Here is a 14,674-nt window from a genome sequence, read left to right as displayed (position 1 = left end):
CCAAAAAGCATAATTGTGACTTTGTGGTTCCAAGGCTTATTTCAGTGTTGTAATGGAAAAACTGGCACCATTTGAAGCTACACTGGCTTTAGTGCCCTGTGGCCTGCTCACAATGGCTCTTGGCATGTGTGCATGCACAGGAGGAGATTCTGCTTTCGGTGTCTGCTTACTCATACACATTGAGGTGCTTTGCTTTCTTTTGAAGGTACATCTATGTTGCAGATATATTGGATCACAGTATTCATGTTATGGAAAAACATGCTAACTGGAGTTTAACCCCCGTGAAGGTAAGGTGCTGCTGTTCTGTAAAAAAGAGGCAAATGTGTCTTTTGGACAGAATAGTTCCTGTGAGTGCTTGAGATTTCRGCATGATCATGTGTAAAGTTCTGATCTGGGTGGCTCCCACTATGGGTTTGCAGCTGTGCCTGTGCATCCCATTACAGAGCTTCAGGATTTCCACCCTGGAACCAGCAAAGGGAGAATCCTGGGGCACACTGCTGAGTGTGGTGGAAGCTGTCAGGCAGTGTGGGTCMGAGCACAAAGCACTGATAGACACATAGGTGTGAATGAGCTGATGGGGGAAAATCAGAGCAGTGAGAGGGTTTCTCACAGCACAGGGGTGAGGATGATGAATTCCAGGGGAAAAGGAAAACAGAAGTGGGGGGAAAGTATTTCTTAAAGAGAATTCAGTCTAGGTTATTTCAGATGAGAGTTTTGGACAAGTCTTGGCTATGTTGTAGTTTACTTCCAGGATTTCTGACAGCTTTAACTTGTTGTTTTTTCCTCTGTGTTGGATAGATGCTGCAGCTGGACACMCTGGTAGATAATTTGTCTATTGACCCTCACACTGGAGACATCTGGACAGGATGTCATCCYGATGGGATGAAGCTGTTCCACTATGATCCTGAAAATCTTCCTGCATCTGAGGTGCCTTTTGGGAGACATCACTGGTCTCTTGTCCATGTCTATGCCAGAAAAGTTGTTGTGTTCAAAGCACCCTGGTATAACTTAACTGCATTTCACAGAGAAGTGCCTGGCCAGCTTTTGTGAAAGCAAGACCCAGCTGGCTTCTGCTCTCAAGCAGGAGCCTGAACAGCATATCCTCAATAACAACCAACCATTCAGATCCTTGGGCAACAACTAAATAATGTCCACCTTGTGGCTCACTCACTTCAGACTCCTCAGGCTGCTCTCTGTGCAGCTGTGGCCACGTACACACATCCCGATGAACTGCATTGATTACGGAACCAGCACCTCTTTGCCAAACTAAACATAATTGACTGAGTGCAAAGCATGACCAAAAACWTTTGCAGAGGAATGATTAATCTGTGCAAGTGTAGTTCATCAGTAGGTGACACTGTAATTCTTCTTTCTGTGAAATCAGTGAGGTACTGGCATCAGGATCACAGCAGCCAAGAGTTCAGCTGGGTGGTTTCAGTTTGATTTCAGCCTTGTCTGAAGCTCACTTCTCATAACTACCATGTTCAATAGCAATAGATTTATGACACTAGGCAGTTGTTTAGCTGTTTGTCTGGAAAAAAAGCATGAAAACAAAAAGGTATTAACTCTCAGGCTGGAAAAAAAAAGTGCATGTTCCTAGTGGTGGGGACAACTGCCTTACTTCCTTAACAGATGTTGCCCAACTTAAAAAAAAAATAAAAAATCAGTGTTCATGGACCTGTGCTACACTGAGACCCTATCACAGGAATCACATGGCTACAATTATCAGCAGCTGATCACCCCAACTAAATTAAATTAACATGCTGATGTTCCCCCTAGCCGTGGAGCATTTTCACCTAGGACCATTTCAATAGGTGTTTTCTCCCCCTCTGGCAGGTCCTGCGCATCCAGAACATCCTCTCGGAGAAGCCTGTGGTGACACGTGTGTACGCTGACAATGGCTCTGTGCTGCAGGGGAGCTCGGTGGCATCTATCTACGAGGGAAAACTGCTCATTGGCACAGTCTTCCACAGAGCTCTCTACTGTGATCTATAGCTCACAGGGAAGATCTGCTGCAGCGGAAAGGATTTAATTCCTTGGGAACTCACTTAGTTTCTGCTAGATCTGCTAACAAGAAGACTGTTCCAATAAAGGTTAACTACAGTAATGGAAATGTATTTTAGCCTTCCTCTCCAAAATGAGACTTCTATGCAATAGTAAAGGAAATGGAATTGAAGGTGAGGAATTAGTTTGTCCGTGTAATGCAGAGGACCCCACGTCGTTAACACAGGGTAACCTTGAAGTTCAGTTTCAGATCACAAATGAACTAAACTGTCAGACACTGAACTATTTGTGCTGGCTGGATTTCTGGTTTGTTGTTTGGATTTTTTTCCCCCACGAAAAAACTGATTTTGTAAATGAGAATTTCTGACTACCAGTGTGGTGTGCATTCTTGTTCACTGACCCCTGGGCCTTCCCAGGGACTGTCCTAGGGGTTTTTCTTCCAAACCTTTCTGTTGGCTTTCCCTAATGTTTCCAAAATAACTGGAAAGAAAATAAATGTTATTTCAGTCTCATTCATTTCCCCTTTCCCCTTAAAGACATTTCCCAATGTTACTTCAGTTTCATAAATTTGTTTTAATCCTATCAGAAAAGAGTAGGGCATCACTTCGGTGCAGTTTTTTTCTGGGTCTTTCAAAGGTAGTTCAGAAAAGCATTCTTTTCCCTTAAAGAGTGGGAAACATGTCCTGCACACCTTCAGTGAGAAGTGTATYAGCAATTCCTGTTGTCTGTCACCACAGGGAGCATTTCTGGGCACTTTGCAGTGACTCCCCTGAGCCATGGTCACATGTTTTGTGTTTCATTTCAGTTGGTGTGGAGCTGATTCCCACTGCACTGCTGTGAGCCAGGCAGCCCTTCATGTTCATCTGGCATCAGTTCCTGCAATTTTGTACTGATAAAASCCCCCCAGCTGGTGTTTCTGGGATGATGTGAGTTAGCAGTCATTTCCAACAACCAAACTCAGTGTCCTTTGAAGCTGCAGCTCATGGAGTGAGCTCTTTCTGCATCAGTGTAGGTACCCTCACCTGCAGAGCAGCTTCTGGTGTTCCCACCTGTGATCAGCTCTCCAGTTTGGTGAGAGTTKCTGACATGCAGCTAAAGGCTCTGTRTTCCCTGTGCCATCTCTCCTGCTGGGGTTGCACTGCTGTGGTGCCCGCACTGGCCCTTTCCAGCACCTTGCAACTTCCAAATGCTGCCACCAGCTCAACCTCCCCAAGGGCCACCAGCCCCTCTGCACCCTTCAGYTGATGCAGTGGCTTTTCCTCACTGCAGTTCTTCCACCACTGTGGAGAAAAAAGACAGGCTGCTTGCTGCTGAAGTGCAAACTCGGGAGGAGAAAGAGCCAGTCCCTGGGTGACAATTGCTGAGCTGGCTTTGCTGCTCCCTCCTGCAGGCTGCTCCTGCACCAGACACAACCCCTCATTCTGAAGAGTACAGGGGAGGTCCAGAAAACATTAGAGTGCTTCTGCCTTTAAGAGAGGCAAAATAACCTGCTCTGTAGTGGCCCAAGCACTGAATCAGGGCTGGAATATGTGCAAACCCTCCTCTGTGTGCTTTTGCTCTGGCTCAGAGGAGGCAGCACTGCAGGCCGTGGTGTGGGTGAGCAGTGGCCCTGAACAGAAAATGTGGCTACTGACACCTCCGGGCTCCTCCTCCTTTCCAACAAGCCTAATGGCTTTCCTCCACTGGTAGGAAAAGAATTCCTGCTCCTTCCCTGAGCAAAAGGGGTGGGGGTCAGTGCCAGGGCTTGTGGCCGGGCCTGTATTTTCTGTGTGTGAGGGACAGTGTCATCCCAGTTCCTCTGCACAGCTGAGGGGGCTGAGGGTCTTGCCTCATCACCTCCTGCCCCAAAAAGGCGTCTGCTGCACCCTGAGCCCCCACACACTGTGGTGAAAGGCACATCCCTGGGCACAAGAAGTTCTGTGAGGCTGAGGAACAGAGCCAGCAGCACTTTGGCTCAGCCACTGCGCCCTTCCTGGTGCCAGCGCTTCCCCCGCTGCCATGGCAGACAACGCTCACACACTGTGTACCAGCAGCACTCACACACTGTGTACCAGCAGCACTCACACACCGTGTACCGATTGCTGGTATTTGTGATGTTTTGTACCCAAGGGGCACATGCTGCAGGGCTCTAGTGATGGCTGCAGGGGCAGACTGCGGTGTGTTACTTAATCACACAGATAAGTGACTCGTCTCTTGGGGGTGGCCCTGAATTAGCAGCTCTGTGCACTAACTGTGCTCAAAGCTCCTCTCCGAAGTGCTCACAGCTCATCTGGGACTTGAGCACTGCCCARGATTCACTGCCCATGAAGGCTTTGGTGACAAGGACTCATCTGTTTGGGTCACAGATGTGAGTCTTCTGCTGCCTGTGGTGTGCAGCCCTTCCACAGAGCAGAACCAGGCCTAAACGAGGGCAGCTTTCGTCTCATCCCTTCGCTGTATTTTGGCATTACCCAACTTTGGCTTTCCCGCTCCTTCCTTTTCTCTCCCTGCAGGACACTTTCAGCTTCCCTCACAAATGGTGTACTTTGTTACAGAAACTTGTAATCCATTTTCAGCCTTGAAGAACAGATGTTGTTCCCAGAGCCCAMGCCGAAAGAACTGCTCTGAAGAAGTTCTCACAGTAAGAAGTTGGGCTATTAACTCACTTGTGATTAGCTGTCAATGGCCTACAATCAGATTTCTAAAGTGATTAGTTTAGGATTGTATTATTAGTTGTTCTGAAGTGCTGTGTTCTGAAGTGTTCCATCACGTATCAGTGGCAGTGACACAGCTGAAATGACAGTCATTTTACTGGCCCTACATTTACGCTCTGGCTATAGATGGGCACCAGTCACTTCCCTCAGCAGTGCAGATGTAACCCACCAATTAATTTCACATTTTACCTTTGCTTAAAACATCTTCAAATGACCAAATCTACACTTTGTTGGATCTCAGATCTTTCGAACTTCTACTTTTTTTGTTGGTTTTGGCCTTTCAGAAAATCAAGACTGTCTTCACTCCTCACTGTTGTCATTTTTCTGATCTAAACGACCCCTGTGCTGAAGCCTTTCCCGTCGGTCTGCCCACAGACTGAACCATGGGCAAGCGAGGGGCCTTATCCTTTCCTACAGCRCTTGAGAGGAGACACATCACGTGTATCTGCTGCTACTGATAGTAAAATTTTGACCTGAGGCAGATTGCCAACCTCCTCCACAGGTATCSCAGCCCTGCCAGCGCAGAGGTGGAACTGGAGCAGGGCCATTGTGTGCAGGTGGTGCTGGGCAGGACAGAGGCAGAGAGAGCTGGGCTGGGGCACAGTTTCTACCTCTTGGCAGCCCCAGGGCAGAAACTGCAGTGGTGGAAGATGCAGCTCAAGCCTGGCCACCAATTGCAAACAACCTGCACATGGAAAATCCAYGCTGGCAAGCCCTAGGAGGGCACAGCCCATCATCTTTAACATGCTGAAGAGACTGGGGCAGCTCTGGGCATTTCCAAAACCCAGTTGCAGCTGAGGCAATTTGCACAAACAAGACAGGCACATGTACAGATGGCTCCAGGCCTAGGAGKCTGCTGAGCAGACACATTTTATGTGTCAGTTGTGGACTTGGAGCCTCTTAGTATATTTAATTAAGATAACCATTTTATGAAATGAGGATTTTTTAAAATTTTCTTGCAGGTGGTGACCGTATTAGTGGAAGGTAAGATTTATGATTCTGTCATTGGGAAACACAAACTGGGTTAGACAGATTAAGTGCAGAGTATTTGGCCTAGATTCTGCCAGATGTAAATCCACTGAAATGACTACACAAATGGGACAGTCTGTGCCCTTCGATTTTCCCTAATTTAATGCTTTACTAAAATCAAATAAATAAAAGACATATTAAAGATGTYCAATAGAAGAACTACTGTACTTTGACTGTATAAAATGCCCATTATAACCAACACTTGAGTGTAAAATGTTTTCACATAGCAAAACGAATCCAGATCTTTTAAGCACAAAAATATTGACCAGTAACAGCATGAAAGCAGCCTATTTTTACATYAACCTGCAGCAAAAGACTGCATGCTACATTTCCTCTGCATATGAAGTAAAAAGACCATTCTTTTTCCTTTTTTTTTTCCACTCCTTTCTACATAATTACAGATTTTAAATAGAGACCCACTTGGAGGTTTGTGAATCATGCCAATTTGGCCAAGAGCTGGGATTAAAATAATCTTTGGCTGAGCAGAAGGAAGGAAAAGAATAAGCRGGGCAAGGTACATAACCCCCTTACCCCCTAGCCTAACCCACGCAGCTGTCTGGTCATCCTCACCTATTATTATTTCTTCTGGAATGACCAATAAAAAGGCAGAAAAGTGAGGACTCATTACAAACTCTAATAAAGATTCAGGATTTCTCATTTTATTGCATTCGTTGTCTAACAACAATAATACTCATTGGCAAGAAATTTATTTACACTAACAAATTAACTTTAAACCACAAGGCTTTGTTGTTTGTTATTTCAACTGTAAGAAAAACAAAGGGCCACCATGATGTCTTGCTTTGATGTCTCCCAATAACTAAATATTAAACAAAGTTATCTTGGGGAAAACTCAACAATCTAGAGAAGTTCATATCAACCAAGCACAAGAGAACAAGCTCAGACATGGCACTACTGTGTCCTTCATGCAGGTGATCAGACACCAAGATGTACAAACAAAAAGTTCAGGATAACATGCACTTCATATACATTTGACCTCTTTAAAAAAAGAACAGAAAAAGGATAAAATCTGAAGCACAACTATCTCTTTAACCATATAAAAAGAAACAATGTAAGAAGCCAATTTTTACAGTAAGCACAGTGCATTTTAGTCTTTTAGCTGCCTGGTCTTCTAGCAATATGTGTAACACTTGTCAGTGACCAGTGAGATACCGTCGCAACGTGACTGGGAAATAGGAACACAGTTGTTCAGTGAGTGTGAATGAATGGGGAAGGACAGAGGCAGAAGGTGCTCACTGGGCACTCTTCATTTCCAAATGGACTGGTTACTCCTTATGTCTGGTGCCCTGAGATCCCCCTTTCCTTCAGACACTTCTGCACGGGGCCTGAATCCACTTCTACCAGTGGCAGTGGCAAAGCTCCCACTGGGAACCCGGCAGGAGACCCTGGCACATGGGTTACAGGGGTTGGATCCAATCTCATGAGCTGTAAGCGAGCCCTCCTCACCTCTCTGAAGGAAGAGACTGCCTAACCCAGCAGGCTTCACAAATCCTACAGCTCATTCTTAAAAAAATTCACACTTCCCGAAGAAAAAGGCAGCCCAAGGCACTACCASCAAACCTTCCTGTAAGATGTGCATTTTTAAATCAATACTTAATGCTAAAAGCAAATGTACCAGTTGGTACAGCTGGTCAGTAACAGAAAGCTCGTTTTATATTGAGGGATTGGAGGGCTCAATGTCATGACTAAGATACTACAGCTTTTAAAAATTAGTTTCACAGGTACAGAAAAAAAGTCCAGTAAAATCCATAGGGGAGGTTAACAAACGGGACTGTGTCACCTATAGATGACCCACACTCCTCTCTTGTGAGTGGGAAAGTCTCTCAGATGTCACCTGTTCATCCTGCTCACAAACGAGCTGCTGAAAGTGCTCCAACAGAAATCAAAGTTGGGGTTAAAAACACAGAAAAAAGTGTTTCCTTGCTAGAATACTGACACCCAACGAAATTATGATCCTCTTCCTTACTACTGTAGAACAGTATTCCGCCCTACTTGCAAGAGTGGCATTTCTTTCTCTTTTTCCTCTCAGTGGTGGAATACAATTCATTCTCAAAAATGACATTGTCCACCCCTTACTCACCAGTCCATGAGCCAGGAGGTGAAGGTGTAGCAGCTCAGGAGGACAGRAGGCTTTGATGGAAGCAATAAAGTATGAGGAACCCTGATGTCAAGTGTCAMGCACCTCTAAATATGAGAGCTGAGAGCTGGCAAGTTTCAGAGGAAAGCTGCTCAGTAATTTTAGTAAAAGCTCAATTCTTGTGGTATCCCTGCAGCCGACTACAGCCACAGCAAAAGAGATGCCATTGCGAAAAAATTTTAAGGAATTGAAAAAATACAAAAGTATTTGTATGCACTGAAATACAAACATCTAACTCCATTCAGCTCTTTATTACTGGCTTCTGTTCTACTGTGTAATTCTAAGCCATGATCTCAAACAAGCTCCACTTGCAGCAACCCCCACCAGACCTGCTCAGGGCACCAGAGGAAATGCAGACAGTGGGCAGCTCTCTGTGCCTTGCAGTGAAGGGATCCTGCTCCTTCCTCGCCTCCTGGCCCTGCTCTCCTCGGGCAGACTAAAACCCAACAGGAAGTTTTAACAGGAAGGTGCATGGGTGCAGCAACCAACCTCTTGGAAAAATACAAGCTGGAAGCATTAATGTCAGTATGTTTAGCTGATTTGAACAGAACTAGGAGCCACCACTCTCCTCACAATCTCAGTATAAGCAGTAGGGTTTTTAGGACTAAAGTAACCTGCAGTGTTGTATATTTCATTTTCTACTTTTGAGACTTCTACTTTTTGCCAACTCTCCTTTCTTCACCTTTTTAGAGGCTCTACATATTCACAACTTGCAATACTGCAGAAATGAGCAGACCTAGAGTTTACAGAACTGGCCTACCACCCTAACCAGAGGGAAAATAACTTGGGCCAGCCTGCTGCAGTCACCAAGGTGTAAGGATGACACAAGTTCGTCCTGAGGTGTGGAAGCACCACACTGCCTGCACAGCAGTTCAACAGTGGCCAGGCATGTCAGCCTAATGAGAACAGCTTCAGCTCCACAAATAAATACACAACATAGGTGACACTTACGCCTGCAGGTGAACCAAACTGCGAGAAAGGCTGTCCAGTCATTTAGCACAGAAAATYTGTTTCTTCCCATTACATTAAGCCCCACATTAGTCTGACTTAGCATTGGTTTACAAGAAGTTTAAGTTAAGAATGATGAGACATCCATCTTTTGTTTCATAAGTCATAATACAATACAAGGGGAAAAAATGCAACACTTTAAAAGTCCTACAGAAMTGCAAAAAATGTTTCAAACTGTGCTGTATGTCTGTTATCCAGTGACATTTTTGCACTTCCCAAGACTGAGTTGCCATATTTAATAAAAGGAACCACACAGATCTCTTTTATCCCATGGATAGCAGAATAGCAGAACTCCTGATATTGTTCCATTCGCTTAGTTTTCACATGTTGATCAAAATGCATTTTAATGGTTTCAATTTAAATGTAAGCTACTGGGGTTTTTTACATTAGCTTTTTGTTGATGTTTTTAGTCTGAGAATAACAAAATTACACTATCACAAAGCAGTAAAAATCCCCTGAATACTTAAAGAACTTAAGTTGAATTAGTTATTCTGCAGAGTAAGAACATGATTTACACAGAGATTAACTAGGCACTGTTCTAAGAAGCAAGGAAGAAAACTCAATGTATAATGCCAAGCAGTCTGCTCAGGTTTCTAAGGAAACAAAGAGCATAAAACCAGAACACCACCTTAGATTACTATAYACAACCACTTAAACATTACTACATTGTAAACGTAATCAAAAAAGAAAATCATAATCTAAWGCATTTATCAACATTGTATTTAAAATATTAAATTTCCAGTTTCTTCCAGGTAACACCTCTTACTCTAAGAATGCTAGTTTTATGAGGCTGTTAAACATTCATGTGATTTTTCTCCTATGAATGAACACAGAAGGATTTACTGCAATGTGTAATTTTTGTTAGCAAGTGTATTTAGCTGCTGGTGGTTTATCTCAAGAAAAGTATCACAAGCCTTTAGAAATATCAGAAAGTATCTTCCATGGCAATTTCAACTTTAGATCTGAATAAAATATACATCAAAAACTCACAGAAAYTGGATTTGGAAGGAAAAATGAAGCTAATGCTAAGCAGATCTGTTGTGTATTMATTTTGAATGAACTAGGCTCTCTCAGTTTATAGAGCATTTTACATGTCAAAGAAATTATTAGGATCAGAAGAAATGTAACTATAAACAGTGCACCCTAAGCGTTTCAAATCTGAGCTTCAGAGAACTTTGCAGACAGAAATCTAAGTGCCATAAAGCACAGAGCAGAAGAGAAGTCAAGGCAAACTAAAACACACATTTTCTTCTTCAGAATTTTCAATTTTAGGCTGGCATATTCTTAAGTTCAAGATTCCAACTTTACAACACCATCTTAAACAGTTTCTGGGTTTGCACAGCTAGATAAAGACTGGCACTTCCAGGCTGCATGAACAGAAAATAACACTTCTCAACTGCTACACAGAGAGCTTTGACTGTAAAGCAGTCAGCTGATTCCTGGAGCTCTTTGTTGGAGATGTGCCCGTTGTGTGTCTATCCTTTTGAAGCAATACTGTACAGCTCAGTACTGCAGTTGAGGCAGTAACACCATACCCTGCTTCTGTCACAGGCAAAACTACACATCAGGCTTCACCCATGGCCTCATACACCCCAGAAATCCATGAAGGACAGATACAGTATGACCACTGCTAAGCCACCGAAACGTTCTACAGCAAAAACCCAAAAATTCAGATTTTGGTTGGATACTCTTTAAATACATCAATCAAAACAAGTAAAATGTGGGAGTTTTGGATTTAGTGACCATCACCTCCATGGCAGCATTGACCTTAACAGCAATGTACTGAATTTCATTTCAACCAGAATCACTCATCTTTTTTTTTAAAGTGCACTTTTGTAAAAAATGGAAATCTACAGCAGACTCAAGTTTGATAATTGCTTCCAAYACCAGCTTTATAACAGCACAGCACAAAGCTTATTCTCCCAATACCTACTGACTGGAGAGTGAATTTGAAGATGTGGTGTTTTTCCTGGGGAAAAAAAAAAAAACCAACTTGAAGTAAAATAAACCCCGTTTCCTGCATGAAACACATAAAAAACAAAGCGGAGTGTGCTATAAGAAAGTTGCCTACACACTGGGAGCACAATAAAATTTATACAGATTTATATGCTGTGCTCTAGTTAGAAATTCATCCTTGCTCAGATATCTACAGGATAAATGTTATCCTCAGATTTCTGTGTAAACCCACATAACCAYTTAAGGCTTTGCTTCCTTCCTGGAYTAACTATTGTACAGTTAACAGAAAGAGTTTCACCTCCTGTCTTTTACCCAGGGGGAATATTGACTCTCCCATCTTTATCTCCAGTGTATAAGAAAGTCACTGAACGGTTTTCATAGCAATGTTGCTTAAAGGTACTGACGCAAGATGAAACTTACTCYAGCACATGGAACTGAGTATCCAAACACCGTAAAGAAGCTGAACTTCCAGTTAGAAAGTTAAGTCRAATCTTATCAGACAGAGCACAACTCCTTTTACCCAGCTGAAGAAATGTTCCCCAATCATATTGACTGGCCATCTTATTCAGAAGAGGTGAAGCAGTGGACATGCTCCTCGGCATCATGCTGGTTACTGAAGTGACCAAACACACAGAGCTCAATAGAGAAGAGTAGTTTGGAAGGAAACACCACCACACAAAAATGAAATCAGTTAGCTGTCMACAAGAACAGAACAAACTGAGGGGCTGGGATTGTTTCACATGGCAACAGCAACGAGCGTGAACTGGATATGCAGGAAAGAAAACTACACAATATAAATTTCCCAAGTCATTCTATGTACAGCCCCATTCCTCTGTACACAATCTTGGGGGATGAAYACAGGAAAGCCGAAGGGGCACCAGAGTGGATATGAGTTTCTCTTCCCTTGACAAGCCTCCACTTTCAAACACAGCAGCAGTTCTGCTTATCACTGCTCGGTAGTGCCCTCTGTTGCATCTGACGAACACTTGTCTGTTTTCCTTGACCTCCTCTGCAGCTGCTCTTGCTCYTTCTTTCGAAGCTTTTCCCTTTGCTTTTCCATTTTCTCATGAGCTTTGCGGGCCTTCTCCAAGGATGCTTTCATTTCCTTTAGCTTTCTTTTAACAATTGCTCTGTCCTGGGAAGATGTCATACCAAGAGCCTGGGGTGGAGAAAACAAGATTTTAAAAACATGCTTTAATCCATCACATTTTGTTCTCATATTCTAGTAATAATTCTGCTTATGTAGAACCCTGTACCAACTAAGTAAAGCTCATACACACTCAAATACATTACTAATGTGCAAGTACTACATTCCATGCCTTCCACTTCTAGAATATTAAAGAATGAGTCCTCATTACCACCATCASCATTGATTTCACTGAGCTAATAAGGCAAATAAATGATTTTATAAAAGTCATTAAAATTCACACAGAACAAGACTTCCAAATTCTCACTCCTGTGCCTTAATCAAAAGTTCACTTGCACTCTTCTAAGACCCTTGCAGTTAGTGAAGTGCCATCAAAAAATTCAGAAGAGAAACATCAAGCTTGGATTTCAGATTTACTGAGCTTCCTACAACTCCTTCCTMTAATTATTTTTGACTAAAGTAGGCTCATATTTTTACAACAAGAAACRATGCATACTTTATACATCAAAACTGTATTTAGCTCTAACATAGTACAACTGGTATCAGCCTCCTGTATCCCACTAATCCATTATTCCCTTGCTACCTCTGATATATATCTATCTTCTCAGAATCACCCTTTCACAAAATAGTGTTGGATGAGAAATACGTGCATGAAAATATCCCTTTCACACACTGYACATGATTTGCACATGCAAATATAGGCACATTATATACACCAGAATTTTTACAAAGCAAATGCCTTGCATTTCTGAAGCTTCTGAATCCAAGTGCATACAGGAATTAATTGAAGTGTTGCCATGGTTTTATACTTTCTGTTTATTGTTCTAGTCTATCATGACTCCATGCATAAGGATTCACTGCTTTCTGGATGAATTCTTACTGCCTTTCAGATGACATAAAATGATGAATAGTTAATCTTGAATGCCAGTAAGTTAATTACCTTGAGCTTACTCCCATCCAGCTGAAGGAGATGCTCCCCGTTAATGTTCTGGGCACTGAATTCAGAAACATACTGTTCAAGGTTCAGGCTCATCAACCAGTGGGAAACCTGCTGCACACTCCACTCGTGAACAGCACGACTCTGATACTGACTGTGCTTAGGAGACTGTCCATCATCAAGGATCTGTGACAAAAACATGCTACATTATTACTGAAAGACTAACACAAGTGAGTAACAATATTTTTCTGCACAAAGCACCGGCATCAGAGCACAGCTATCTGTACTGTCTTTGCACTACAACAATAACAATTTCACASTGCCATAATTACATCTCTATCTAACCAGACACCTAAGAATGAGTACAAGTAGCCAAAAAGTCTTTTATCTGTAGAATCAAAGGAGGAAAAGGAACTGGCATTCCTTTTAACCCAAGCAGGGACGGAAATGGCCAGGTGGCACAATTTAAACTATGTATGCTCCCATTCCCTCACAAGATTTTTTTCCTTCAAATTAGCAGGTTTCTAAACGATGMAATGAATTGCACATTCCACTTGCTGGGCTCATTCACAGATCTTTATTACTCGTTTAAGCTACAAAAATGAAATTCAGGGGGGAGATTAAACCCTCAGAAAATCACTCTATAGAGTTCGAAGTGATGATCTCAAACAGCCAGTGAGACTGATACAATGTATGGAAGAAGACTTAYGAGATGACATGGAGGAGTGGTAGGGAACACACAGCGATCTCACAGCCCTGACCCYGCTCTCATCACCTTGCACTGCTGTGGCTGAGAGCACAAACCCCAGGAAAAAAGGGCAAGCGGGGTGTCAACTGCTGGAGCAGCCCCATGTGCCTGCTCTGCCACTTTATTCCACCCACGGGCATACCAGTGGGGCCTGAAACAAAAGCTATTCTGTGCTGGCTGTGGTCAGCAAAGCAGCTGCTACAGGCTGCAGCAGCTGTCTGCAGTTAGAGCAGCTTTTACACGAGGTTAGACGATGCCGGGAGCTCTCTCAGCTCCTGGCTGTCCAGTTGTCAGGGCTGGACACTATCTTTTTCTTCTCCTATTGCCAGCAGGAGCCCAACACAGCTGATGCCTGGTCTGGTAGATTTGCTCTGACACTGACCCTCCTCCTGCTTCCAGCACACTGCAAAAACTGCAATTTGCTGTGGCCTTGAAAACTCTCAGCAACAAGGAGAGGGGAACTCAAGACAAAGAAAGAGGAGCCAGTGACTCWGCATGTTCTGTGCCAGCGAGGGGGTTTGCCACACAACACCACAAGACAAGARATGGGACTCTGCAAAACAGACGATGTGTTGCCACGTGATGGTCACGCAGTTCACCACAACAACACACTGGTATCTCACCTCATCATCAATCATATCCAGGCTCTGAGTGAGGGAGCAACAAAGAGATGGGAAAGAAAAGCATTATAGAAACAAAATACCAAACATGTAACACCATGTCAAAGTTCAGGAAACGGCAGCACCAAGATTTGCAAACAGATATGGCTACTCAAAACCAACAACACTTCTTTCAAAAGAGTTCTTTCCAGAAGCAAAGAGGTTATGTAGAAAGCTCAGCACACACATGATTTGGCAGCTAAATCTGACACTGCATCCATGAAACCTCTTTGCATTTCCTGATCTTGACACCCTAGAACTGGTGGCAATTTCTTTAATGGCTCCAATTTCCAAGAGCAAAAGCTCCTTAATTAGAGCAGAAGAGACTGCAAGGACTG

At 43.2% G+C, this 14,674-nt stretch overlaps 2 protein-coding genes across 4 annotated transcripts in view; one reads left to right on the top strand and one right to left on the bottom strand.

Moving 5' to 3' along the window:
• Positions 1-2,516, top strand: part of LOC130576196 (serum paraoxonase/arylesterase 2) — a 14,562-nt gene extending 12,046 nt beyond the window's left edge. The window contains exons 7-9 of the mRNA XM_057370662.1: positions 206-287; positions 799-927; positions 1,837-2,516. Coding sequence (XP_057226645.1) covers positions 206-287; positions 799-927; positions 1,837-1,995 — 370 coding nt within the window. The 3' untranslated portion in view covers positions 1,996-2,516. The remainder of the gene's footprint in view (positions 1-205; positions 288-798; positions 928-1,836) is intronic.
• Positions 2,517-5,733: 3,217 nt separating this feature from the next.
• Positions 5,734-14,674, bottom strand: part of PPP1R9A (protein phosphatase 1 regulatory subunit 9A) — a 131,200-nt gene continuing 122,259 nt past the window's right edge. Inside the window, exons 18-20 of one of the 3 annotated variants that reach the window (XM_057370659.1) lie at positions 14,301-14,324; positions 12,933-13,115; positions 5,734-12,004 (exon numbers count right to left, since the gene is read on the bottom strand). In XM_057370659.1, coding sequence (XP_057226642.1) covers positions 11,792-12,004; positions 12,933-13,115; positions 14,301-14,324 — 420 coding nt within the window. In that variant the 3' untranslated portion in view covers positions 5,734-11,791. The remainder of the gene's footprint in view (positions 12,005-12,932; positions 13,116-14,300; positions 14,325-14,674) is intronic. The other 2 variants (XM_057370660.1, XM_057370661.1) reach the window with 2 other exon arrangements.

The sequence above is a fragment of the Malurus melanocephalus genome, unplaced genomic scaffold (genome assembly GCF_030028575.1).
Source record: "Malurus melanocephalus ecotype Western Australia unplaced genomic scaffold, MMel_1.1 scaffold_130, whole genome shotgun sequence".
Classification (NCBI taxonomy): Eukaryota; Metazoa; Chordata; class Aves; order Passeriformes; family Maluridae; genus Malurus; species Malurus melanocephalus.
Note: the sequence above shows the minus strand (reverse complement) of the source record. Positions and strands in the feature narration are given on the sequence as shown.